This window comes from Pan troglodytes, chromosome 8, assembly GCF_028858775.2.
Source record: "Pan troglodytes isolate AG18354 chromosome 8, NHGRI_mPanTro3-v2.0_pri, whole genome shotgun sequence".
Lineage (NCBI taxonomy): Eukaryota > Metazoa > Chordata > Mammalia > Primates > Hominidae > Pan > Pan troglodytes.
This window is the reverse complement of record NC_072406.2, coordinates 18,052,117-18,078,051: the sequence shown is the minus strand read 5'-3', so window position 1 is coordinate 18,078,051 and position 25,935 is coordinate 18,052,117. Positions and strand designations below refer to the sequence as shown.

At 38.3% G+C, this 25,935-nt stretch overlaps 1 protein-coding gene and 1 pseudogene across 6 annotated transcripts; both read right to left on the bottom strand.

The window, feature by feature from the left end:
- Positions 1-1,120: 1,120 nt before the first annotated feature.
- Positions 1,121-25,113, bottom strand: AKR1C4 (aldo-keto reductase family 1 member C4). Of its 6 annotated transcripts, none has more exons than XR_010146777.1 (9): positions 24,965-25,107; positions 21,569-21,736; positions 17,447-17,563; positions 16,064-16,186; positions 15,546-15,668; positions 9,207-9,316; positions 8,773-8,938; positions 3,098-3,242; positions 1,121-1,352 (listed from the first exon to the last, which is right to left on the bottom strand). XR_010146777.1 is itself a non-coding variant. In XM_009457881.5 (9 exons), exons 1-9 carry the CDS (start codon positions 25,046-25,048, stop codon positions 1,310-1,312), a joined length of 1,017 nt encoding a protein of 338 aa, XP_009456156.1. In that variant the 5' UTR covers positions 25,049-25,103; the 3' UTR covers positions 1,121-1,309. The 6 variants fall into 6 exon arrangements, 5 of the variants coding, with proteins under 5 accessions (XP_009456156.1, XP_009456157.1, XP_063637373.1 ...); XM_009457881.5 differs by lacking the exon at positions 3,098-3,242 and adding an exon at positions 3,273-3,355 and having other exon boundaries at positions 24,965-25,103; XM_009457882.4 differs by lacking the exon at positions 3,098-3,242 and adding an exon at positions 3,273-3,355 and having other exon boundaries at positions 16,109-16,186; positions 24,965-25,100.
- On the bottom strand, positions 12,995-15,240 carry LOC104008093 (ADP-ribosylation factor-like protein 4A; annotated as a pseudogene).
- Positions 25,114-25,935: the final 822 nt, after the last annotated feature.

The following is a 25,935-nucleotide window of genomic DNA, read 5'->3' as shown; positions in this document are numbered from 1 at the left end:
CATGGCTTAAGGAAACCCCTCTAATGGGGTTAAATCAGTGGAGGGTAAAAGCACTGGAAAATGTGCACAGGTCATAAACACCTGTCAGTCTCAAAGTGCTTTGGCCAGTAGCCCATAACATTGTCCCAACTTTTCAAAAAGTTGTCTGGAATGAAATTTTATTTTCTTGACTAGCTGATTAAATTTGTACCCCTACAAACTATACGAACAATTAGGTGTCTTTAGTAACTTTCAGGAATAATTATTACAAAGTTTGAAAGCATCATGCTATTGACATACACTGTTTACAGAAGAGTTTTGAAATTTTGGATAATTAGATGTATTTGCAATTTTGAAATTAATTTGACAACACGTAATGGCTTTCAGATATTTTATATTAGTAAGTGTGCCTTTTTGAATGTATGAAATATTTCAAAAGACTGAGTAGAACAAATTAAGAGTATATTTTTAGAATCTAATATTTGTTCTAAATGGAGCTGATATTCAGGAGAATGTGGCCAGTCACTGGTGTCTTTGATGTCCTGCTCCATCACAGCCCAGCAAGGTCACTGCTGATACTGGGCACACAGAGGAGGTCAAGGCCTGGCTCTCAGCCTTAAAACGATGTGGGAAGTTTCCTTTTATGCACAAGACGTAATTAACAAAAGAGCGTGTGTTTGTATTTCCCAAGCAGAATGTGCTCAACTCCCTTCTCACCTCTCCCATATCTGACTCCTAATTATTTCTCCTGGATGTGCCCTCCCACCTCCCTAACCATTACCCCACAGGGATGCTGCACCCCTAGGTTGCTGGAGCTCCCATTCTTGTGATACTGGAAGGAGGCCATTAATTGTTGGTCATCCTGTCAATATGGCTCACGTTCAGGTTCTATGCTGTGTGTTTTCTTCTTTCTGGAAGAGCTAAAGACAGACTAACAAATACGTCACTTGCTCCTCCTCTAGAGGCTGAAAACTCCACCTACTCTCACCTCAAAAATGTCTATAAAATGTTGGTTATCATCTACTCTCTTCCCCAAACTTACTGGCAAATCAGTTTTTGGCCCTAAAGAACTAGAAGGAAAAGAAACACACAAGTAACAGAGAAAGGAGTAGGAAAAGAATCTTTAAGGAAAAACATTCAATTACTTCAAGATAAAAATTTATTATGTTTGCTTTCTGGACCATGGATATATCTAGCTAGCTGAAGTTGCCAAGCAGGAGGGGAGGGATTTAACCAGAGGCCGTGTGTCCAGTGACCAGCATAGAGACATCCTCTGCATCACCATCCACACACAGGGCCTTCTGCTAGATGTCGTGCAACACCCTCTATGCTAATATTCATCTGAAAATGGATAATCAGGGTGGTCCATAAGGCTGAAAAGAGAAAGGATAGTACATAAATATGGATGAAATGACTCCATTAAAAAGCTGGTAGCAAAGTGAATTTATATGAAGCTTCCATTAGTGTGAATGTTAAGAAGTTTATTTTCGGACTCTTTGTACAATATGTCTTTCATGAACATGAGTTTATAATGTGTTTTTTTTTTTTCAAAATAAGAAAATTTTCAACTTATATTCCCTTGCCTGGAATTTATCACACAAACTACACAGGGTCAATTGTTCAAACATAGTCTTCCATATCTGTCAACAGAGCAAAGAGATATTCTGACATTTTCTATTTCAAATTCTCAATGAAAGCAGGAACTCATCCTGCATTGTTTTGAATAGAAATATCATCACTAATAAAAAGTTTTGAGGGTTAAATGTTATTGGTAGCAATCACATATCCTTTTAAAAAATGTATTCATTACTGACTAGCTGCTTACCATATGGAAAATATTTTCTTTGATTCAGACATGTAAATTGTCATATGTGATATGGGGTTCCATATTCAAAACCCTACAATATGCTAAGGGCAATCTTTAGGTGAAAATCACACAAAATAGAATGAATAAATGATTCATTAATATTGAATAATTGATTGGTGAGAATTACTGATGTTTGCCACTCTTCCTTTCCTTTTCATGATTTTCTATTTTACTATTTTCCTCTAAACTAATAAAGATATAAACAATGATATCTAAAAACGTTTGAGTTCTTATGATGTGCTGCTGTGCTTATCCTTTTTAATACATTATCTCATGTCTATTACTTGTTAACATCTCCACTGCAGGCAGTGACATAACTTGTTTTGCCCTCATCACATGAGTGCCTTTCTGTGAATCCTAGAACCTTGGAGCATATAGAAAGAGTAAGATCTTTTGTCAGCTATATATTATCCCCAAAGATGGGACTTTCCAACTCTTCCCTTGATTTTTTTTTTTTTTAATGACTGAGTCTTGCTCTGTTGGCCAGGCTGGAGTGCAGTGGCATAATTTTGGCTCACTGCAACCCCTGCTTCCCGGGTTCAAGGAATTCTCCTGCCTCAGCCTCCTTAGTAGCTGGATTTGCAGGTGTGTGCCACCATGCATGGCTAATTTTTGTATTTTTAGTAGAGACAGGGTTTTGCCATTTTGGCCAGGCTGGTCTGAAACTTCTGACCTCAAGTGATTCACCTGCCTTGGCCTCCCATAGTGTTGGGATTACAGGCATGAGCCACTGAGGCTGGCTCTTCCCTTGATTTTTAATCTATCTTCTCTAAAGCTTCTTTATACTCTGCATTGAGATTTCCATACTGCAAAAATTAAAGCCAAGAGTTCTATTGCCTACTAAGGGCAAACTTCCTGGAGGCAAAATGCAGTTTTAGGGTCATGAGCAAATGTCTAAAGAGAAGGAAGAAAGAAATTTGAAACAATTAAAGATACTGAATTGACATGATCTAGTGAGCAATTCCATATGGAAGAGAAGAGAATTTCTGGCATGGACACCAATGTTGTTGGAAATGTTTTTTATCTGATAAGGAACTGAGTGGATTTGGAAGAAAAAGCTATAAGTACAGATTTGGAAAAACATTAATCAAGCCATATGGGCAATATCTACTGTCCACTAGGCCATGGCAGAAATGCCAGGCCTACATGAAAGTTGCAGATTAAGCAATAATATTGGCTGCTCTGGAAATTTCCATGGAGTCAGGAGAGCAGAGGCACAGGTTGACCCATGCTGACCCTGGGTCCACTCACCCTGTCAGAGAACAGAGCTCTGGAGTGAATCCAGAAGGAGAGTTCCAGAGAGTTCCTGTCTCACCTCTCACTTGCACTGGCCTCTGTCTTCCTGGTATTGAGGTCACTTTCAACACCCATCTGACATTCCTCCTCTAAAAATAAACTGGGAAACCCATTTTCCAAAGTTACTTACAAATCCATGACAACATATCGATAATTTCTGTTTAGACCATCTAGAACTTTCATATCCTCTGATGTCAACTGGAATTCAAAAACCTACCAAAGAAGTAGAAAATTTTTATTCTTAGATTGCATAATTGTCAACTTGGAATAGCCAAGTATATCACACAGTAGGGTATAGAGGCAATATGTAAAATACTTGATAAGTTTCCAAAAGTTATAAAAGACCATCTCTAAACTCTCAAGTGATTAAAGAATATCAGATAAAATATAAATCTATTCCTAGATATTATATATTGAAACTGCACAAAACTGAAGACAAGATCTCAACAGAAACTAAAGATGGAACGAAGTTGACCTTATGTGCACATGATTGGTTCATGTACTTAGATTCAGAAGAATCTAGAGAAATTTTGAAATGTATAATTCAGACAGTTTGATGGTGATACAATTTGGATATTTGTCCCCTCCTAATCTCATGTTAAAATGTAATTCCCCAGTGATGGAAGTGGGTCCTGGTGGGAGGTGTTTGTGCCATGGGGGCATCCCTCATGAATGGCTGGGTGCCCTCCCCGTGGTAATGAGTGTTCACTGCATTAGTTCACATTAAATCTGGTTTAAAAAGGAGCCTGACATTTTCTTTTTTTTCCCTCTTCATCTCTTGTTATTTGATATGTTTCCTCCTCTGTCACCTTCTACCACGAGTAAATGCTTCCTGAGGCCTCACCAAAACTAAATGCTGGTGCCATGATTTTTGTACAGTCTGCAAAATGGTAAGTCAAAACAACTTTTGGCATATTTTATCTGGCCTCGGGTACTTTATAGCAGTGCACAATGGACTAATATGGAAAATTGTTACCAGGTGTGGGACATTGCTAAAAATGTCTGAAAATGTGGTAGTGGCTTTAGAACTGGATAATTAGCACAGTTTGGAAGTGTCGAGAGGGTTCAGAAGAAAAGGGATAGTCTGGAACTTGTTAGGCATTGGTTAAGTGATTCTGACCAAAATGCTGATTAAAAATATGGCCAATTAAGTTTAGGCTAATGAGGTCTAAGATCAAAATGAGAAACTTATTAAAAACTGGAACAAAGATCACCCTTGTTATACCTTACGAAAGAACTTGACTGCATCGTGTCCATTCCAGGACTTTGTGGAAGTCTGAACTTAGTGATGACTAAGGGTATCTGGTGGAAGAAATTTCTAAGCAGGAAAACATTCAAGAGATAGTGTGACTGCTTCTAACAGCCTATGATCAGGTATGGGTGCAAAGGAATGGCCTAATGTTGGAACTTAAAGCTTCCTGAAGCCTCTCCAGAATGAGATGCTGGTGCTATGCTTTTTGTACAGCCTGCAAATTGTGAGCCAAATATAGCTCTTTTCTGTATAAGTTGCCCAGCATCAAGTATTTTTTTACAGCAGCACAAAACGGACTAATACAGATGGATATTGTTGGATTTCTATATTTCTATATTTGCCCCCATGACACAAACACCTCCCACCAGACCCCACTTTCATCACTGGGGATCACATTTTAACATGAGATTAGAAGGAGACGAATATCCAAATTGTATCACCATCAAACTGTCTAAATTATAAGTTTCAAAATTTTTCTCCAGATTCTTCCGAATCTTACAAGTACATGAACCAGTCATGTACATACAAGGTTAACTTTATTTCATCTCTAGTATCTGTTGAGATCCTCTTTGTCTGCAGCATTATACAGTTTCACATCAGATGTAGAAATACTGAAATCCAAATTTATTCATCTGTATTTCCATCTTTGACAAACAGCTATAATGTGAAAAACAATTGTTTTCAATAAAATTCAAGACAGTAATTGTCCAAATCCTAATAACATCATGCTCAAAGAACACAAGTAGTTGCTTGAAGAGGGTCTCAGTATTCAAATTGGAAAGAATTTAAATATCAAAAAGATGTCACTCATTGCTAACATAATACTAAATTACTAAATTTTATTTATTTTATTTTTTTATTTTTTATTTTTTAAATTTATTTATTTTTTATTATTATACTTTAAGTTTTAGGGTACATGTGCACATTGTGCAGGTTAGTTACATACGTATACATGTGCCATGCTGGTGTGCTGCACCCACTAACTCGTCATCTAGCATTAGGTATATCTCCCAATGCTATCCCTACCCCCTCCCCCCACTCCACAATAGTCCCCAGAGTGTGATGCTCCCCTTCCTGTGTCCATGTGATCTCATTGTTCAATTCCCACCTATGAGTGAAAATATGCAGTGTTTGGTTTTTTGTTCTTGTGATAGTTTACTGAGAATGATGGTTTCCAATTTCATTCATGTCCCTACAAAGGACATGAACTCATCACTTTTTATGGCTGCATAGTATTCCATGGATTCCTAGGTATTTTATTCTCTTTGAAGCAATTGTGAATGGGAGTTCACTCATGATTTGGCTCTCTGTTTGTCTGTTGTTGGTGTATAGGAATGCTTGTGATTTTTGCACATTGATTTTGTATCCTGAGACTTTGCTGAAGTTGCTTATCAGCTAAGGAGATTTTGGGCTGAGACAATGGGGTTTTCTAGATATGCAATCATGTCATCTGCAAACAGGGACAATTTGACTTCCTCTTTTCCTAATTAAATACCCTTTATTTCCTTCTCCTGCCTAATTGCCCTGGCCAGAACTTCCAACACTATGTTGAATAGGAGTGGTAAGAGAGGGCATCCCTGTCTTGTGCCAGTTTTCAAAGGGAATGCTTCCAGTTTTTTGCCCATTCAGTATGATATTGGCTGTGGGTTTGTCATAGATAGCTCTTATTATTTTGAGATATGTCCCATCAATACCTAATTTATTGAGAGTTTTTAGCATGAAAGGTTGTTGAATTTTGTCAAAGGCCTTTTCTGCATCTATTGAGATAATCATGTGGTTTTTGTCTTTGGCTCTGTTTATATGCTGGATTACATTTATTGATTTGCGTATATTGAACCGGGATGCATTCAAAGCAGTGTGTAGAGGGAAATTTATAGCACTAAATGCCCACAAGAGAAAGCAGGAAACATCCAAAATTGACACCCTAACATCACAATAAAAAGAATTAGAAAAGCAAGAGCAAACACATTCAAAAGCTAGCAGAAGGCAAGAAATAACTAAAATCAGAGTAGAACTGAAGGAAATAGAGACACAAAAAACCCTTCAAAAAATTAATGAATCCAGGAGCTGGTTTTTTGAAAGGATCAACAAAATTGTTAGACTGCTAGAAAGACTAATAAAGAAAAAAAGAGAGAAGAATCAAATAGATGCAATAAAAAATGATAAAGGGGATATCACCACCAATCCCACAGAAATACAAACTACCATCAGAGAATACTACAAACACCTCTACGCAAATAAACTAGAAAATCTAGAAGAAATGGATAAATTCCTTGACACATACACTCTCCCAAGACTAAACCAGGAAGAAGTTGAATCTCTGAACAGACCAATAACAGGAGCTGAAATTGTGGCAATAATCAATAGCTTACCAACCAAAAAGAGTCCAGGACCAGATGGATTCACAGCCGAATTCTACCAGAGGTACAAGGAGGAACTGGTACCATTCCTTCTGAAACTATTCCAATCAATAGAAAAAGAGGGAATCCTCCCTAACTCGTTTTATGAGGCCAGCATCATTCTGATACCAAAGCCAGGCAGAGACACAACCAAAAAAGAGAATTTTAGACGAATATCCTTGATGAACATTGATGCAAAAATCCTCAATAAAATACTGGCAAACTGAATCCAGCAGCACATCAAAAAGCTTATCCACCATGATCAAGTGGGCTTCATCCCTGGGATGCAAGGCTGGTTCAATATATGTAAATTACTAAATTTTAATGGAATACTCTAATGATACAGAGAATGAGAGGAAAAGAGAATAAAAATGTCATCAATTTAACAATTGATGAGTCTAGGTAAGAAGTATTCATTGTATTCTTAGAATATTTGCATAGATTAGAAAATTCTCAAAAGTTATCCAAAGACTATTAAAAGTATAACTTTTCTATGAATAAATCTAGGAAAACATACACAAATGCCTTAATAAAGAATGCTATGTAACTAATTGAAGCACATATTAAAATATCACATAAATAACTGAATATTCATATGGCCTATGGTCGTAAACTGGAAGTCTCAATCAGTTCTCACCAAATTGATCTGCAGTTTCACAGCAATTTCAGCCAGAGAACAAAATATTAGCCCTTTTGTTGAAGTTGATAATACTGAATGTTATGTAACAGAAGACTCATTCAGGACTAGCCAAACCATTATTATATAAGAGAATAAGTCAGAAAAATACTGTTACTATTATGGTAGTAAGACTTTCTATTCAACATAATCTTAGACAGTACAGGAAAGTTAACTCGGAAAGAGGGGAAATGTCAGTGAAGTACTTATGGACACTTAGGATGAAAAATCAAGATAAGTGAGCAAATATGGACTTTTCAATAATTCTTAGTAGGACATTTTAGTATCAAGTGAAGATTATGTATATGTACATTTGTACTCTTATTTCACATATTAAAAATCAAATTACTATCCCAGTTTATAAAAGCATATTAATACTTTTATAAGATACTAATAGAAAATAATATATTACTTTGTATTACTATATAATATTTTACTATATAATATAGTAACATATTGTCATGTTTCCAATATAGAAAAAGTCATGATATTAGCAACCATGAGAAAATGTCATAAAGAATTTGACTACATTAAGAGTAGAAACTTTTGCTTATTAAAACCACCATAAAGGGAATCAAAATATGGGTACATTTTGGGAGAGGCTATTTCAACAATACATTTAAAGCTCTTAAAGAATATCCAGAATATGAATTCTGGATTAATTCTGTAGAGCTGCCTCATTGCCCTGCACACATGTGAGAAAGCCCAGCCAGAAACAGGACTAGACTGAGTTCAGGTGGAGCTTAGGCTAAATTTCAAACCATGGAATTGTCAGTTAAATAAATGGTTTTGTATTAAACCTCTATGTAGAGAGGTTTTCTTTAATAAGTTTACTTAGTATAATTATGGTCTTCTACACACAGAAAAAGACATGCAACCTAATAAAATACCCAAAGATTTCAACAGGCACTCAACAAATAATTCTAAGAGAATAAATATATGAAATTTATACTGAGTAAACAAGGACATGAAAAATCTGCAATGATTTTTGAAGATTGGAGAACACCTAACCGAACTCCTCACTTCAGAAAATGAAGAAAAGGTGATGTCCCTAGCAGAGGGATAGAGTTAAGTTGCCAACTTTATGTTGAAACCAAAATTCCTGGTTTTGGTCCCATCCTGATTCTCTCCACCCATGCTGCCCCTCCTGTGGTAGAGTAGAAAACCCTTACGCACACAAAGCATTTGTGCATAGGAAATGCCCAGGAAGTGGACTTAGTCCAAGGGTGTCCTGAGAACCTTACAAGAAGCACACATGTGAAGGACACCGTGCAGGAGCCCTGATGCCCACCCAACTCCTCACCTGGACATTCTCTCTGATTCGCTGCTCATTGTAGCTCTTGGCCAGGACCACAACCCCACGCTGCAGCTGGTAGCGCAGGGCAATCAGGGCTGGGGTTCGTTTGTGTTTCTTTGCTAAGGCACAAAGAACTGGGTCCTCCAAAAGAACTGGGGACTTTGGGTCCACCCTGGAAGGAAAGCCAGAAATGCTGAAGTCTTGAGGCTGGATTCAGTTTGGTAGGAGGCTCCCTAAACAGACTAAGGTGTACATTCTGCACCAGAGCCTCTCAAGTGAGGCCCCTGAACAGCAGCAGCATCACCTGGGATCTCATAAGAAATGCAAATTATCCCCTTACCCTGACCCATTGAGAGTGAACTCTAGCAGACTGAGTATGCTATAACTAAAATTTTTCATCAAAATGGCATTTTAGGTAAACTTCCTGATGCTCTTATTACCATAGTTCATGTCGTTGGGTTCCCAGAGCACTGTGGGCAACCAGAACAATGTCTTTTGACTTGCAGAAATCCAGCAGTTTGCTCTGGTTGAGGTAAGGATGACATTCTACCTTTTAGATGATCAAGAGAGAAAAGCATCAGATAATTCAAAACAGATATGTTAATATAAAGATTAAAATAAGCTGAATAAAGTATAACATTAAATTTGAACAGAATATTACTGTCAAGTAACGATCATTTTATAAAAATACAGTTTATATTGCTGGTCTAAAAGTATATATAGAAATGTTATTTCTGAGCATTAGCAACTCTATGAACCAGAGCCAGTTTCTAACAACCTTTGACCACTAGAAGTGCACATGGCCAATTCTAGACTTGGGATAGGTTAAGATTCTGAGCTTTGAACATCAAATTGTGCCAGAATGTAAGAATTTCTTTAAAGACTCATAAGGGCAGGTTTAAAAGAGAAAAGTAGTTTTATAGGAATCCCAGTAATATTTGTATAGATTTGAGCATCAAAACCCAACAATGAATAAAATGAATCACAAATTATAGCAAAACAATCCATGTCTTCCTAGTGTTTAGTGGTTAAAAGACAGAGTGATCAAAAGTATTTGCCTTCACCAATGGTGATTCATATGTTTTGGCTGTGTGTCCCCACCCAAATCTCATTTTGTAGCTCTCATAATTCCCACATGCTGTAGGAGGGGCCTAGGGGAGATAATTGAATCATGGGAATGGGTCTTTCCTGTGTTGTTCTCATGATAGTGAATAAGTCTCTCAAGATCTAATGATTTTAAAAATGGGTTTCCCTGCACAAGCTGTCTCTTTGCCTGCTGCCATCCATGTAATATATGACTTGCTCCTCTTTGCCTTCTGCCATGATTGTGAGGTGTCCCCAGCTATGTGAAGCTGTAAGTCCATTAAACTCCTTTTCCCCCACTCTTGAGTATGTCTTTATCAGCAGCATGAAAATGGACTAATATGGTAGAGTGGGGCGTTGCTGAGAGATAGATACCTGAAAATGAAGTGACTTTGGAACTAGGTAACATGTAGAGGTTCTGACAGTTTGGAGGGCTCAGGAGAAGACAGAAAAGTATAAGAAGGTCTGGAACTTCCTAGAGACTTGTTGAATGTCTTTGACAAAAATACTGATAGTAACCAGGCTGAGGTGGCCTCAGATGGAGATGAGGAACTTGTTGGGAACTGGAGCAAAGGTGACTCTTGTTATGTTTTAGCAGAAATTGATGGCATTTTGTCCCTGCCCTAGAGATTTGTGGAACTTTGGACTTGAGATGATTTAGGATATCTGGTCAAAGAAATTTCTAAGCAAAGCATTCAAGAAGTGACTTGGGTGCTGTTAAAAGCATCCAGTTTTAAAAGGCAAAGAGCACAAAAGTTCAGAAAACTTGCAGTCTGATGATGCAGTAAAAATTAAAAACCCATTTTCTGAGAAGAAATTCAAGCCAGCTGCAGAAATTTGCATAAGTAACAAGGAGCCAAATGTTAATCACCAAGACAATGGGGAAAATGTCTCCAAGGCATGTCAGAGACCTTTGTATCAGCCCTTCTCATCACAGGCCCAGAGGGAGGTGGAAGTCTAGGAGGAAAAAATGGTTTCATGGGCTGGGCCCAGGGTCTCCATTCTGTGTGCAGTCTAGGGACTTGGTGCCCTGCATCTCAATCACTCCTGCCGTGACTAAAAGGGGCCAAGGTACAGCTCAGGCCATGGCTGCACAGGGTGCAAGTCCCAAGCCTTGGCAGCTTCTATGTGGTAGTGAGCCTATGGGTGCACAGAATTTAAGAATTGAGGTATGGGGCTGGGCGTGGTGGCTCACGCCTGTAATCCCAGCACTTTGGGAGGCTGAGGCAGGCAGATCACAAAGTCGGGAGTTTGAGACCAGCCTGACCAACATGGTGAAACCCTGTCTCTACTAAAGATGCAAAAATTAGCCAGGCGTGGTGGCACGTGCCTGTAATCCCAGCTACTCAGGAGGCTGAGGCAGGATAATCACTTGAACTCGGGAGGCGGAGGTTGCAGTGAGCTGAGATCGCGCCATTGCCCTCCAGCCTGGGCCTGGGTGACAGAGTGAGACTCCATCTCAAAAAAAAAAAAAAAAAAATTGAGGTTTCGGAACCTCCACCTAGATTTCAGATTTTAGAGGATGTATAGAAACGCCTGAATGTCCAGGCAGAAGTTTACTACTAGGCCTGCCCTCTCATGGTGAACTTCTGCTAGGGCAGTGCTCTAGGGTCAGAGCCCCCACACAGTCCCTGCTGGGGCACCACCTAGTGGAGCTGTGAGAAAAGGGCCACCATCCTCCAGACCCTAGAATGGTAGATCCACTGACAGCTTGCACTGTGCACCTGGAAAAGCTGCAGACACTCAATGCCAGCCCATGAAAGCAGCCAGAAGGGAGGCTGTACCCTGCAAAGCCACAGTGGTGGAGCTGCCCAAGAACATAGGAACCACCTCTTACATCAGCATGGATGTAAATGGAGTTCCATTGACTCCTGGATGTGAAACATGGAGTCAAAGGAGATCATTTTGAAGCTTTAAAATTTGCCCTGCTGGATTTCAGACTTGCATGGGTCATGTAGCCCCTTTGTTTTGGCCCATTTCTCCCACATGGAACAGCTGTATTTACCCAATGCCTGTACCCCCCATTGTATCCTGGAAGTAACTAACTTGCTTTTGAGTTTACAGGCTTATAGGTGGAAGGGACTTGCCTTGTCTCAGATGAGACTTTGGACTGTGGACTTTTGATCTAATGCTGAAATGAGTTAAGACTTTGGAAGACTATTGGGAATGCATGATTGGTTTTGAATTGTGAGGACATGAGATTTGGGAGGGGCCAGGGGTGGCATGATATGGTTTGGCTATGTGTCCCCACCCAAATGTCATCTTTTAGCTCCCATAATTCCCATGTGTTGTGGGAGGGACCTGGTGGGAGATAATTAAATCATGGGGGCAGATCTTTCCCATGATGTTCTTGAGATAGTGAATAAGTCTCATGAGATCTGATGGTTTTATAAGGAGGAGATTTCCTGCACAAGCTCTTTCTTTGCCTGCCATCATCTATGTAAGATGTGACTTGTTCCTCCTTGCCTTCTGCCATGATTGTGAGACCTCCTCAGCCATATTGGAACTATAAGTCCCAGTCTTGGATGTGTCTTTATCAGTAGCATGAAAATGGACTAATACAGTGATCATTACAGTAATTTTTTTTCTAGGAAATGAATAATTAAAGGGAAGGAGTTAAGCTTTTGGCATATCTGAGAGCAGTAATTTTTTCTTTTCTTCGTGAAAAAAATTTTTTTATAATAAAACATAAAGAATAGTAAAACTTGTAGTTAAAATTGAAAGTAATTACTTTAAAGCCCCAAGGAAAGAACAAATACAATAATACAATACAAAAATTTAAAACATCATTGATGTATACTCAATCATCATGTGAAAATTTGCTGTGTAATATAACTTTCCCTCTTATTTCACCCAGCAGATTACCAGTAATTACAAAGGGGAGAACACATGTCTCTGGAAATTAGATCTGGTTACCACTTGTTTAACCAAGTGATCAAAATCAGCATCACTAATTGTGGGACAATCTGTCATTTCATGCTGCCTACCGTGGTATAATTTCAGGGATACAGCAATGTAGAGGCAGTTTCTCACCAAAAATGTTTAACTTCTATGATATAAAGCATTCAAGTATAACTTCTAATCTACACAAACTTACATTTTAAAAACTTGGAACAACAAGTTAACTGACCAAAGTACAACAAACTGAAAGTCACAATTGGATTTTGTTTGTTTGTTTGTTTTTTTAATGATACATCTTTTATTTATTTACTCTTCATTGTTTTATAATTCTCTCCTTAGAGGTCATACACATCTTTTATTAGGTATAATTTCAGGTACTTAATATCTTATTATATGGTATCTTTAAATTTTTTAATCTTCTATTTATGGTTAAAATAGAGGTATAAGAGATCTTTCAATAAAACAATGGGAAATATGAATACTGACTGGATAATCAATGATATGAGGGCATTATTGTTACTTCCTTAGATATAATAATTGCACTGTTACTGGGAGAATATCTTCATTCCTATGCCATGCTTTGAAAGGTCTGTAGAGGTGAATTGTGATCATTGGAATATATTTTGAAGAGATTCAACAAATACTACCTGTATTTATGCAGATATACTCATATATGCCTATATACTTGCCAGGTTGGCAAAGTGTCAACAATTTTGGAAATAGATGATAACATGTAGATGTCCTGTATTATCCCTTCAAATTTCTCTAAAATTTGAAAGTTGTCATAATAAAAATTGAGTAAAACTAATATTAAAACCACATTAATTCCTTTTTAATTGAAAATCATGATTTTGTATTATATTACCAAATACATAAATTTTAAATACATGTTTCAACTGTAGACCTGTACTCATTGACTCTAAGTAGTAAAAGAGTAAGAGAACAGAACCATACGCAGAATAAATGCTTCTAAACAGTTGATTTGATGACAGAAAGCAAAGCAGTGCATCAGAATAAGATGTGGACAGTCAAAAGTTCAGCTCAATGTTCTGCTAAATTTTCCTCAGTGTTGATTTCATCCACCATAACTAGTTATCTCCATAAATAGTTAACTTTTTTTTTTCACTCTTTAAAGTTTTATTTCACTAACTTTGCATCAAATTTCCACAATTGTGTTCTGGTTAATTTACTATACTTGCTTGACTTCCCAAAATGATAGTACCAAAATATTTGTGGGCTAGGGAGAAGAGACCATTTCAAGCATTACTGCATTTACTCATCTTCCACAAAGCCACAGAGTTGGGCATCTGATTGTTCAATGAAATGAAGCTTTGATAGCACCCAGGAGGGCATACAGGAAAACTAGGCTGTAGACAGTCTTGCATTTGTCAAAACCAGACCAGAGAAAATCTATTCTACATATATAGAAAAGGTATCATATTCATCTTTTTATATTACTGCAATATTTTTCTCTTCATTATCACATCATGGAGTTTCTCAAGTCCTTCCTTTATTTCATGTCCTATGATTGCACAGGTAGGCTGCAAATGCCAAGGAGTTGATGAGCTTAGTTCAACCATTGCTAACAATTTCTCAATTTCTGAGACAGACAAGTTCTTCAAGTCTAGTTTCTTAGCACCTGTAAGTACAGGGACATCTTTATTTTCTTATACCCTATTTTATAAAGTTCAGTTTTGACTTCTTCCATCCTGTTAACATCAACAGTCCACAACAAACACAATGCCATCTGTGCATCTTGCATATGGCTTCTACAGTGTTCCTCATTTCTCCTGACCACCTACATCTCAGGAGTGAAAAGTGACTTTTAGAATTTTCCAAAATTACCTTAATCTTTTCAGTGTTAAATCCTTTGGTGTGGGTATGGTATTAACAAATTTATTGAATAGCAGCCTGTATAAAACAGTTCTTCTAGCACAGTCCAAACACCAAATAGCAATGTGGAAGGACTGAAATGAAGGCAGGATGGACAAGATAGTAGTTTAGCCAGTTAGCCCATTCCCCCATTTCCAGCTGCAAATAAGTGTCCCAAAATGAAATGCTTTCTTTTTTATGCTTTAGAACCTCTCTTCCTAGGTGGTCCAGCTATATAAGACTCCCGTTTTGGAGTCTGGGTCTAAATGAGGCAACATTGGCAGGCTTTTCTACACGAGGCAGGGGTGGGGGTAGCACGCCACATCCTTTCAGCTTATCTCTCAAGCAACTCTCATAAACGGGTAACTTCCTCTCTCTAACCTGGATGACTTTCATTGTTTCCAGTTAATTTTTAGTACCTGCTCAAGAACTATGAAAACAGAGATGACAAGAAAAAGCATTCAGACATCTAAACCCTATTTAAACCCGTAGTACCTATCTTCTCTTATTCTCACTGTCTCCTGATTTATTGCTCATCCCATGTTTTTATGGCCTCTATAATTATATACATTCTACTCCAAATCATCTTTACCAATCCACTCTCTGGTGGTCTTTCATACCTTAGAGATAAGTCCACCTTCTCCCTGAGTTTTGATTAACCATTTCAGTCCTCCTTGATGAAATTCACCTCCCCCCAAAAATAGTACACACAATTTAGCATGAAGGTCTCTGTACCATTTTCATTAAGACTTCTCCAAGGAGAGGTGCAATTAAGGGTCTTCCGTTTTCTTCTAGACAGATGTTTTGCTTTCTAGAATCTTCTGTTTCACAAATGTAAGTGGAAAAAAACAAATGGAAGCCAGGCAGTAGGACAGGAAGATGGACATTGAGAAGAGAAAGGAGAGGAGGCTGAGGGTGCTCACCTGGTTGCAGACAGGCTTGTACTTGAGTCCTGGCTTGTTGAGGATCATCTCCAGCTGCCTGCGGTTGAAGTTTGACACCCCGATGGACTTGGCCAATCCTGCATCCTTACACTTTTCCATGACCTGGGGAGAAAGGGGTTGTGAGGAATTATTTGTGCAGTTGGCTGCAGATTATGATAAATGCAAGACAGAACTGTTAAAGCAACAACTGTTAAGATATGACAATGAAAATAGCAGTGATTCTCAAGAGAAAAAATTATAACAGATAACAAAAGGATAGTGACAGCAAGAAGAATTTGTGTATCCTCTTTAGGAAGCTGGAGAGATAAATGTCCATGGAGCGGGAGGGATACCTGTCTTCCTTGTCCCCAGTTTATCTCCTTCATTTCCTGCTATTCCATTTCAGTCATGTATTCTTCCCTACCACTCAGCAAAACTTCCTTTGTCAAGCTTCTTAATTTCTAGTTCCAATGGTGCATATTCCAATGTTGCATATGAAAGCTGGGGAACAGGTTTACCTCTTCTTGTCTTCCTTTTCTGTGCTCTGTCCTCCAAGCACTCACCTCCCATATGGCACAGAGATCCACTGTGTCGAATATTACTTTTCCATTTTCATCTTTTGGTAGTGGCGTCTCACCTGGCTGAAGTAGAAGCAGTCATTTTAGTGTCACAATTTAACTTTTCCACCCATAGGCATGCTCCCATGTACATTTTAGGATAATAATCCACCGTGAGGTAGGTGCTGAAATGTTCTAGAAAGTGATGTGGGCCAAGTGTTTCACGTACAGAGTTTTAAGGAATGTATTTAGGAGACAGGCTTCCTTTAATCTCCTACTTCCATTATATAAATAACCATTTTACAGGTTTTAATGGGGGTTCACAGTCGACTTCTGTTACTTTTGTCTGATCCTATAATTTTTTCTGGGGAAATGCCTCTCTTTGACTCAAACAGCCCTTGATATCCAGCAATAAGGGATTGTATTCTTGATCCAGGTGATACAATAAGAGTTCCTTATCCCCCTGAAGACTTGATAGTCCATGAGCAGGATCATAAACTAAACATGTTCAAATGGAAGTTCTTTTCAGTATTAATTTGAAAGTTGTAAGACCCACGGAGGTTCTTTTATGTTAATCACCATGAGCATTGAGCTGCCTCAAAGCTATCATTGCCAACAATCAAAAAGGCTGGGACAAAAATCCAGAAAACTTCTTGGAGTTCATAGATAATCATGGAGAAAAGTTCACATTTTTAGAGTCTATGTCAAATCTTGAAATGTATTCATGGCAGTGACTACCCATTTGCATCATGCAATAAACTCTTTTTTAAATAAACTAGCCTGAGTTTTTTTTCTATAAATTTAAAAGTTATGCACAACCGAAATTCATGACTAGGCAAAGCTACAAACTCCATTGTGAAACAAGCCTTAGTGAAAAAGGCAAGGATTCTCAGGTCCTATTATGGTTTCCTTTTTAAAACTCACCCAGAGTGAGTTCCACCAAATCTACTTCAGCTTAAAATGGGGAAAGATAATGGAAACTCACTGTACACCACATGTGCAGCAGTTTTTTTGGGGTACCACAGCTGCATGGATCTCTGTATCTGTGAAGATCCTAAGAGATGGACTCAGGAACCCTAATTAAGACAGAGCCTTGAAGGTGGCTGTTGTTATTTTCTTGAATTTTTGAAGCAGAGGCTTTGAGGTTGATGTACTGTCTTCTGTTGTCATCATACGTTACAGAAGGAAGGTTTTACTCTTCAAGAAAATGGCTTAGGCATTATACTTAGGACTCTTCTACCATGTAATAACACCTACACCCTCCTTAGAAGAAGTTCAATTCAACCATCATAAAGGATGGTCATGCTGAGAACAGAAGAGAAGTTGATCTCACAAATTCCCTACCTGGAGAGCCATTGGGAAATGAAGAAGATAGAGGTCAACATAGTCCAGTTGAAGTTTTTTCAGTGAGCTTTCCAAGGCTGGTTGGACCATCTGTGGTTGAAAGAAAGTGCACCAAAGCTGCATGGTAAAATAAAGGATTTATGTTGAATAAAAACATGAGCTAGTTTTATTAGTTTGCTTCACCTAATATTTAGACATTTTTCACCGTTCCAAACAGATGACCTCTGGCAAAAATTCCCTTTGTTTTATTTTGATATGACCTACCTATATGAAAGCTACTACATATTGCATATATAGTTAGTACAACTGCTGAACAATGGAATTAAAATTTTCAATAGGTAAAAATTGATATCAAGTAATTCTGATGATCTGAATTGTGTTTGAGAGAAATTATAAAGCATTTGAATAGTCTAATTTTTCTCATCCATTGAACCCGATGGGCAAGAATAAGCATTCCTGTTTAGAAACTGAAGAGCAAAAAGTTTTTACGTGCTGACATGTGTTGAGCATCATTCAAGATACTTCTGTTAGCTGTTGTTTCATACTCATAATATCCTTATGTTGCATCTCCCTGCCTCCCACACTCTTCAATGAAAAGGACAATTGAGATTCAGAATAAGATATTGAAGAAAGTCATCCCAGACATAAGAAAAACTAAAATATGATTATAGGTCTCTATGAATCTGTAGTCTATGTTAAACCATCCTGGTCTGAGTTTTTTGTTCCCAAGATTGTGGATTGGAGGCAGTGTTAGCATGCCTCTCCCACTTGGAAAGACAGAATAGCATATAGAGATTCACACTGCAAACTTTTTTCCAAGAAGCAATGCAGGAACTTAATAGGAAAAGTGAAAATTCACAGACCCTTTGAAAGAAGTGGCAGGCTACAGCCAACACTGTGAGACAGATGAAAAACTGTAAGTGCCCAGAGTGTGAGAAGGGGAGAAACTGCCTCCAGAATACTCTTCCCCACCAGGGAATCTGAGAATTCAGGCCATGGTTAAGGCCTTAACCCTACCCAGGCCCAAAGCTGATTTAGGGAGAGGTGAGAAATAAAGTAGAAGCGGCAGTGACAAGTGTCACAAAGGTATTACCAGTCTCCAGCATGGACTGAGGGAAGCCATTTCTTATTTTATCTCACAGGGGACATCAGCAAAGTCAGTCAACCTGAACTTGGGGAGTTCAGCCACATGTCACAGATCGAAAGAAGCTCCTAACTGAATTTCATGATATTAATATTATCTCAAGTGGGAATGAGCCCCTTTGGCCAGAACCCTGGGGGAAAGCAGGAAGTGTGCTGCAGACAAATGCAGAAGGCTGGCACCTGGCCTTGCAGGTGGATGGGGAGGGGAATAGCTTGAAAGCCAAAGTTGCTATCTCCACAGGAGATGTTCAAAGAAGAACTGGTACCAATCCTACTGAAACTATTCAAAAATACAGAGAAAGAGGGAATCCTGCCTAAATTATTCTATGAAGCCAGTATCACCAAATACCAATACCAGGAAAGGACATAACACACACACACACACACACACACACACACACAAAAGAAAACTATAGACCAATCTCCCTGATGAATACAGATGCAAAAATCCTCAAGAAAATACTAGCTAACCAAATCCATCAGCACATCAAAAATATATCATGATCAAGTGGGTTTCATCCCATAGGTGCAGAGATGCTATAATATATACAAGCCAATAAATATGATATACCACACAAAGAGAATTAAAAACCAAAACCATATGATCATTTCAATAGATGCAAAAAAGCAATTAATAAAATCCAACATCCATTTATGATAAAAACCCTCAACAAACTAGGCATAAAATGCATATATAACAAATCCATAGCCAACATCATACTGAATGGAGAAAAATTGAAAGCATTCCCCTGAAAACTGGAATAAGACAAGGACGCCCAATTTTTACCACTTCTATTAAACATAGTACTGGAAGTCCTAGCCAGAGTAATCAGGCAAGGTAAAAATAATAAAGGGCATCCAAATTGGAAAAGGATAAGCCAAAGTATTGCTGTTTGCCAGTAATATGATCATATACCTACAAAACCCCAAAGCCTCATCCAAAAAGCTCCTCTGACAAACAAATTCAGTAAAGTCTCAGGTTACAAAATCCGTTTACAGAAATTAGTAGCACTGCTATTCACCAACAACAACCATGCTGAGAGTCAAATTAAGAATTCCATTTACAACAGCTGCAAATAAAATCCCTAAGAATATGCTTAACCAAAGAGATGAAAGATCTCTACAAAAAAATACAAAACACTACTAAAAAGAAATGATACATAAACAAATGGAAACACATCCCATGCTTATGGATAGAAAGAATCAATAGTATAAAAATGGCCATATTCCAAATTCATATGGAACCACAAAAGGGCCTCAATAGCCAAGGCAATACTAAGCAAAAAGAAGAAATTTGGAGGTATTTCATTACCAGACTTCAAATTATACTACATGACTATAGTTATACAAACAGCATGGTACTGGTATAAAAATAGGCACTTAGATCAATGAAACAGAATAGAGAACACAGAAATTAGGGCAAATACTAATCTTTGTTCAACAAAGCAAACAATAATGTAAATTAGGGAAAATAACCCTATTCAATAAATGGTGCTGGGACAACTGTTAAGCCACATGTATAAGAATAAAACTGGAAGCCCTCTCTCACCTTATACAAAAACCAACACAAGATGGATCAAAGACTTAAGTCTAAGACCTGAAACCATAAAAATTTTAGAAGATAACATTGGAAAACTCTTCTTAACATTGGCCTGTACATTGGCCTCAGCCAAGAATTTGTCTCTAAGACCCCAAAATGCAAATGCACAAAAAGCAAAAATAAATGGGACCTAATTAAACTAAAAAGATTCTGCACAGCAAAAGAAATAATCATGTGAGTAAACAGACAACCTGCAGAATGGAAGAAAGTTTTTGCAAACTATGCATCCAGCAAAGGACTGATTATCCAGAATCTACGAGGAACTCAAGTCACCAAGATAAAAACAAATAACCCTGTTGAAAAGTGGGCAAATAACATGAATAGACATTTCTCAAAAGAAGTATACAAACAGCCAACGAACATATGAAAAAATGCTCAACATAACTAATAATCAGGGAAGTACAAATTAAAATCACAATGAGATATCACCTTCTGCAAGAATGGTTATAATTAAAAAGCTGAAAAGACAGTAGAAGTTGGCATGAATGTAGTAAAAAGAGCACTTTTACGGGCTGGTAGGAATGTAAATGAGTGTAATCTTTATGGAAAACAGTATGGAGATTCCTTAAAGAACTTAAAGTAGATCTACCATTTGATTCAGCAATCCCAATACTGGTATCTACCAAAAAGAAAAGAAGTCATTATATATAAAAAACACATACCCACACATGTTTACAGCAGTACGATTCACAATTGTAGAAATATGAAACCAATCCAAGTGCCCATCAACCAATGCATGAATAATGAAAATGTGGTATATATATATACATCATGGAATAGTGTATATATAAAAAGGAATGAAATAATATATTTTGCAGGAACTTGGAGCTTGAGGCCATTATTCTAAGTAAAGTAATTCAGGAATGGAAAACCAAACACTGTACATTCTCACTTATAAGTGGGAACTAAGCTACGAGGATGTATAGACATACAGATTATATAATGAACTTTCAAGACTCAGTGTGGGTTAGGTTGGGAGTGAGGTGAGGGATAAAAGGTGAGTACGATGTCCAGTGATCGCCTGACAGCTTCACTTAAATCTCAGAATCACCAATATAGAATTGATTCATGTAACCAAAATCCACTTGTACCCCAAAACCTGTTGAAATTAAAATATGAATTCATAAAATAATTATACTGATCTGAGCTGAGGCTCAAAACCTAAAGTAACTTTCAAGTAGTAAATTTGAACACAACAATGATGAGAAAGGCATCATCATTCTCTGCCTTTTATTTTAGCTTTAATACATGAATATGTGTGAATAAATTGGAACTAATAAGCACAATTCACCTACAACTACTGAACCAGTTACAGAATTGTCATCTCCACACAATCCCATTAAATACATGTGCATACATGCTCATCATAGGCACAGTACCTTTGAAGTGTAGAATATGTCTTCTCTCTTCACACTGCCATCTGCAATCTTGCTTCGGATGGCCAGTCCAACCTGCTCCTCATTATTGTATAAATAAGCAGAATCAATATGGCGGAAGCCAGCTTCTATTGCTAATTTGGTGACCTCCACAGCTCTGTTCCTCGGAACCTGAAGGAGCAACGAAAGGTAGTATTTGGTGATCCATGTGCTTGAGAGGTAGTGAAACAGGAAAAGTTCCCTTGTCCTCACAGGGTGTGCAGTGGGGGTGTGGCTCGCTTCTTCAGGCCCCCGCTGCTCAGACCTCTAGGGGAGCATACAGATGGGGGCAGGTTGTGGGACTCTGACCCGTTGACAGTGTCTAGGTGTGGATGTTTACAGCTCCTGAAGCCCCAGTGGGCATGTGTTACAGGGTGCTCTTTTAGTTTTGTTCTTTAAGTTTTGCCATCTACAGGCTTGTGTTAACCAGCTCAATTAGACCCTCTACCTTATGGCAAGGACAGAGGGCTTTCTGTATCCTGAGTTCTTGCTTTGGTATACCGGAAGGATCGGATCACACCTGGGCTTGGAGAATGAGTGCAGGGTTTCATTGAGTGGAGGTAGCTTGGAGGGAAGTCAGAAGGGGATGGAGTAGGAACGTTTTCCCTAGAGTCCGGCTGCTCAGCAGCCTGGACTGTCTTCTGACAGCCCCAGCCAAACTCAGCGTCATTCTGCTTCTGCCAGTAGGTGGCCTGCTGGCGTACTGGTGCCTTTTGGTGCATTTCTCTAGATGTCTAGCCACCTGTGTGTTCCTCTGCCGATGTGATCCTCTCAAAGTCCATCCGGTTCTGTCTCTGCCTTGCTAGGATTTGGGGTTTTTATAGGCACAGGATGGGGGCATGGCAGGCCAGGGTGGTCTTGGGAAATGCAACTTTTGGGCAGGAAAACAAAAATGCCTGTCCTCACCTAGGTCCGAGGCGGTGGAGCCGAAGCCAGGGACCACGTCCTCCTCTAGCCAGCACTTCCCTTCCTGCTTTCTGTATCATTTAAAGGGACCACGCTCTTCCCTTCCCAGCACATCCCTATCAGTAGTTCAGGCACCAGCACTGACCTTCACAAAAATCACATTATCCTCGTGTCTTGGGTTGGTTCTATATGTGGGGTGATAAACCCATCCCAATTTGCTGAAGTCTTTCCTGGTTAGTAATAAAGATTGGGTATCCCTGGACCTCTTCAGTCCCAGGCAGTTACTGGTTAATCACTAGCATGGAGTTTCCCAACAACAACCTCAGATTCAGTCATTTGTTAGAAAAATTAACAAGACTCAACTTATAAATAGTTATTATTATTTGAGACAGAGTCTCACTCTGTCACCCAGGCTGGTGTAAAGTGGGACAATCTTGGCTCACTACAAAATCTGCCCCCACCCCCACCTTCTTTACCTTGGGCTCAAGTGATCCTCCCACCTTGGCCTCCCAAATAGCTAGGACCACAGACAGGCACGATAATGCCTGGTTAAGTTTTTGTATTTTTGGTAGAGATGGGATTTCCTATGTTACCCAGGCTCAAACTCCCGAGCTCAAGGGATCCACCTGCCTTGGCCTACCAAAGTGCTGGGATTACAGGCATGAGTCACTGCATACACACTCCTAATTATTTTTAATATAGTGAAATTAACACATGGAAAAAGGCACATGGAAGAAATTATGGTAAGAATACGGTGTAAGTTCCTATGATTCGTCTCTCAGTGATGTTTCAGGAAACACACTGACTTCCTCCAGCATCACATTTTGGCAACATAGGGGAAATGTTGACTACAAGGGATGCTATTTGGAGACTCAATTCCCAAGATTTTAACTGGGTGCTGGTTAAATTGACCCAGTCTGTATAGCACACACCAAACTTCCGGTCTTGTAAAGAAAGCAGGTATACAGAAACCCCACACTTTGTACAACCAGTTAATTATAGATGCTACCCTTATCAGTTAGGAAGGGGTGAGAAATTCAACTTCTCAGATACCAGCCAGGCTCCAACTTTGAAAACAGGCGCATCTACGGGTGGCAGTCTATTGTGTTAGCTCCTTTCTACACAGCCATTAGCCATTCTGTGTGCATGACAGAACTAAATACTAGGAGTAAAGACATACATTCCAAGGATGTAGATTTATACCTAAGAAATTAACTGCGACCTATGAGAGATTAGTAAGGTACGCTTTATCCCTAAAAAATAAGATCAACTCTTTTAGAAACGATATAATTTCAGTGAAATTTAAAATTATTGACTTATCTACCAAATTTGGATAAAGATTTGAAAGGTATATTTTTTAAATGACAAAACCGTAAATGAAACAATTTTCTATTTTAATATAAGCTTTTCAGAAGCTTTCTTTTTCTAGTGAAATTAAAAGGAACTAGATGTCAGGTTGCACTACCTTCCCCTGATGCCAACCCTGATCCTCTGTTTGCTGTGCAGGCACTCAAGGTTTACCAAGGCTAGAGCTTCCGTGTTGTGCTTTTCCTTACTTCTCCTTCATGCCAATTTGCATTACAAAGTGAACCACTCCTGTCGATGGTCTTCAAGATGTTTCTCTGTAAATTCTTACAACGTATAGTTGATCAAATTTAGACACAAATTTTATGTGACTACTCCTTATTAACACACTTAGTAGTCTTGGAATACAAGTTTTCTTCCAGTGTAGAAATAGCTCAGTCTAGAAAAAATGTCTCCATTTTGCCCACTTCCGTGTCAGAGGACCACCCCTATCATTTTGATACAAATCTGATGCATATTAACACGGACCAAAAATTTAAAATTTTTCTTGTGAGGTTCTAGGTTTTCCTTAGAATAAAGTTATTTTTCCTTTCAGATAATTTTCCTAGAGGTGAGAGTTGTACAGGGCATTGTATTAAGTCCAGGACCAGTATTACTGTGTCATGCTCAAGGCCACGCGGCAGCTCAGCAGTACTCTCCCAACAGTTTTCATACACCCCATCTTTAGGTGCTGTTACCACAAATGTTTCTTTTGATCACGTCTAGTAGAAGAATAAAAGATTTCTTCAACCACAGAAATAAATGGAGAAATCATTCTCACTGCAGTCATCTCCTAGAAAGGGAACTGCCAGGCAGTGTTCTTCACTGTTGAGTTTTATATATTCTGCCAAGCTGGGCAATACACAGAAACAGCATATAGAAACAGTGTATAAAATAAAAATAAGCAGTAAATTACCATATGACAGACCTCAGTGCAAAACAAACATTGACTACCTTTTCTCTTTGAACATAGAATAGCTCTAGCCCAGTAAGACAGACCACGTGAGTCACTCAGGGTAACAGAAACACAAAGCTGAACAACCCAGGTCATCGTTCACTTATTCTAGCTTTGCTCTTTTAAATGCTCAATGCTGAAAATGTGATTATTACCTCTGGAGGTGCATAGGTGCCAAATCCCAATACGGGCATGAAGTGACCATCATTTAGCTCCACACGCTGATATTTGGGATCCATTGCTTGCCACTTCTTTCACAAAGCAGATCCTGTTTCCTTCAGCAACATCTGGCATTTATATTCAGGGGTTATGTAAAAAATGGGCAGGCAATGCTGCACTGCTCCCTGGGGCTAATCAATGGCATGTAGGAGGAAGCAAGTGATGGTGTATTACACAGGCTGTGAGGAAAATTGAATCCAGTTCACTCGTTTCTTATCAAAGAGAATTTTTACATACATTATTATATAGTCAAAATATTTTTTTCTAAAGTGAAATTTTCTATTCAGAATCAATCAATCTCTCTCTCTGTCTAATAAACTCATCCAACAGGTTTATAGAATGATTGGTGATCATGTTAGACTATAAAATACCTCCAGCTACAAATCTTGTTTTTGTTCATGCCATGATGATATCCCATCTTTATCTTCTGTCATTTGAAATAATCAACCATCTTACATCTTTCTCTCAGACAGTATTCAAAAGAATGACCAGTGAGCATTTTTTTTAGTGGTGACCCTCAATAAAGAAATTAAACAAAACCAAAGAAAATTTCTCTTTTTACGTTTTTCACCAGCAAATTAATTTTGTTTCTTCTTTAATTGTAGTAGGAATATTCATTCCTGATGAAGGTGTGGTCCTGATGATGTGGCAATCCTGCAAAGGTTCAAAGGGAAAAGAAAACAGAAATTCTGACATGATGTTTATTGGAGTATTAATTATTAACAATGTTTGGACTTTGGACATCATTTGCAACATGCAAACAGTTCTTTAATAGTGTTTGTATCTTCCATCAGTTTTATAAGAAACCAGCAAAAGTAACTTCCCAAAAAGCTGATAACTATTTTATATAATTTGTGATCTTATTAAATGTTATAAAGAAAAAAGTAATTAAAATAAATTGGTGAAT

Excerpts from the sequence above, each read along its gene's own strand:
- AKR1C4 (XM_009457881.5), bottom strand. The coding sequence starts at position 25,048 with ATGGATCCCAAATATCAGCGTGTGGAGCTAAATGATGGTCACTTCATG. Across the intron at positions 15,669-16,063 it reads GAAAAGGAAGACAAGAAGAG|GTCATGGAAAAGTGTAAGGA; the intron begins GTAAACCTGTTC and ends CTTTCTCCCCAG. Across the intron at positions 8,939-9,206 it reads ACCCAACGACATGAACTATG|GGTGGACCCAAAGTCCCCAG; the intron begins GTAATAAGAGCA and ends CTTTCCTTCCAG.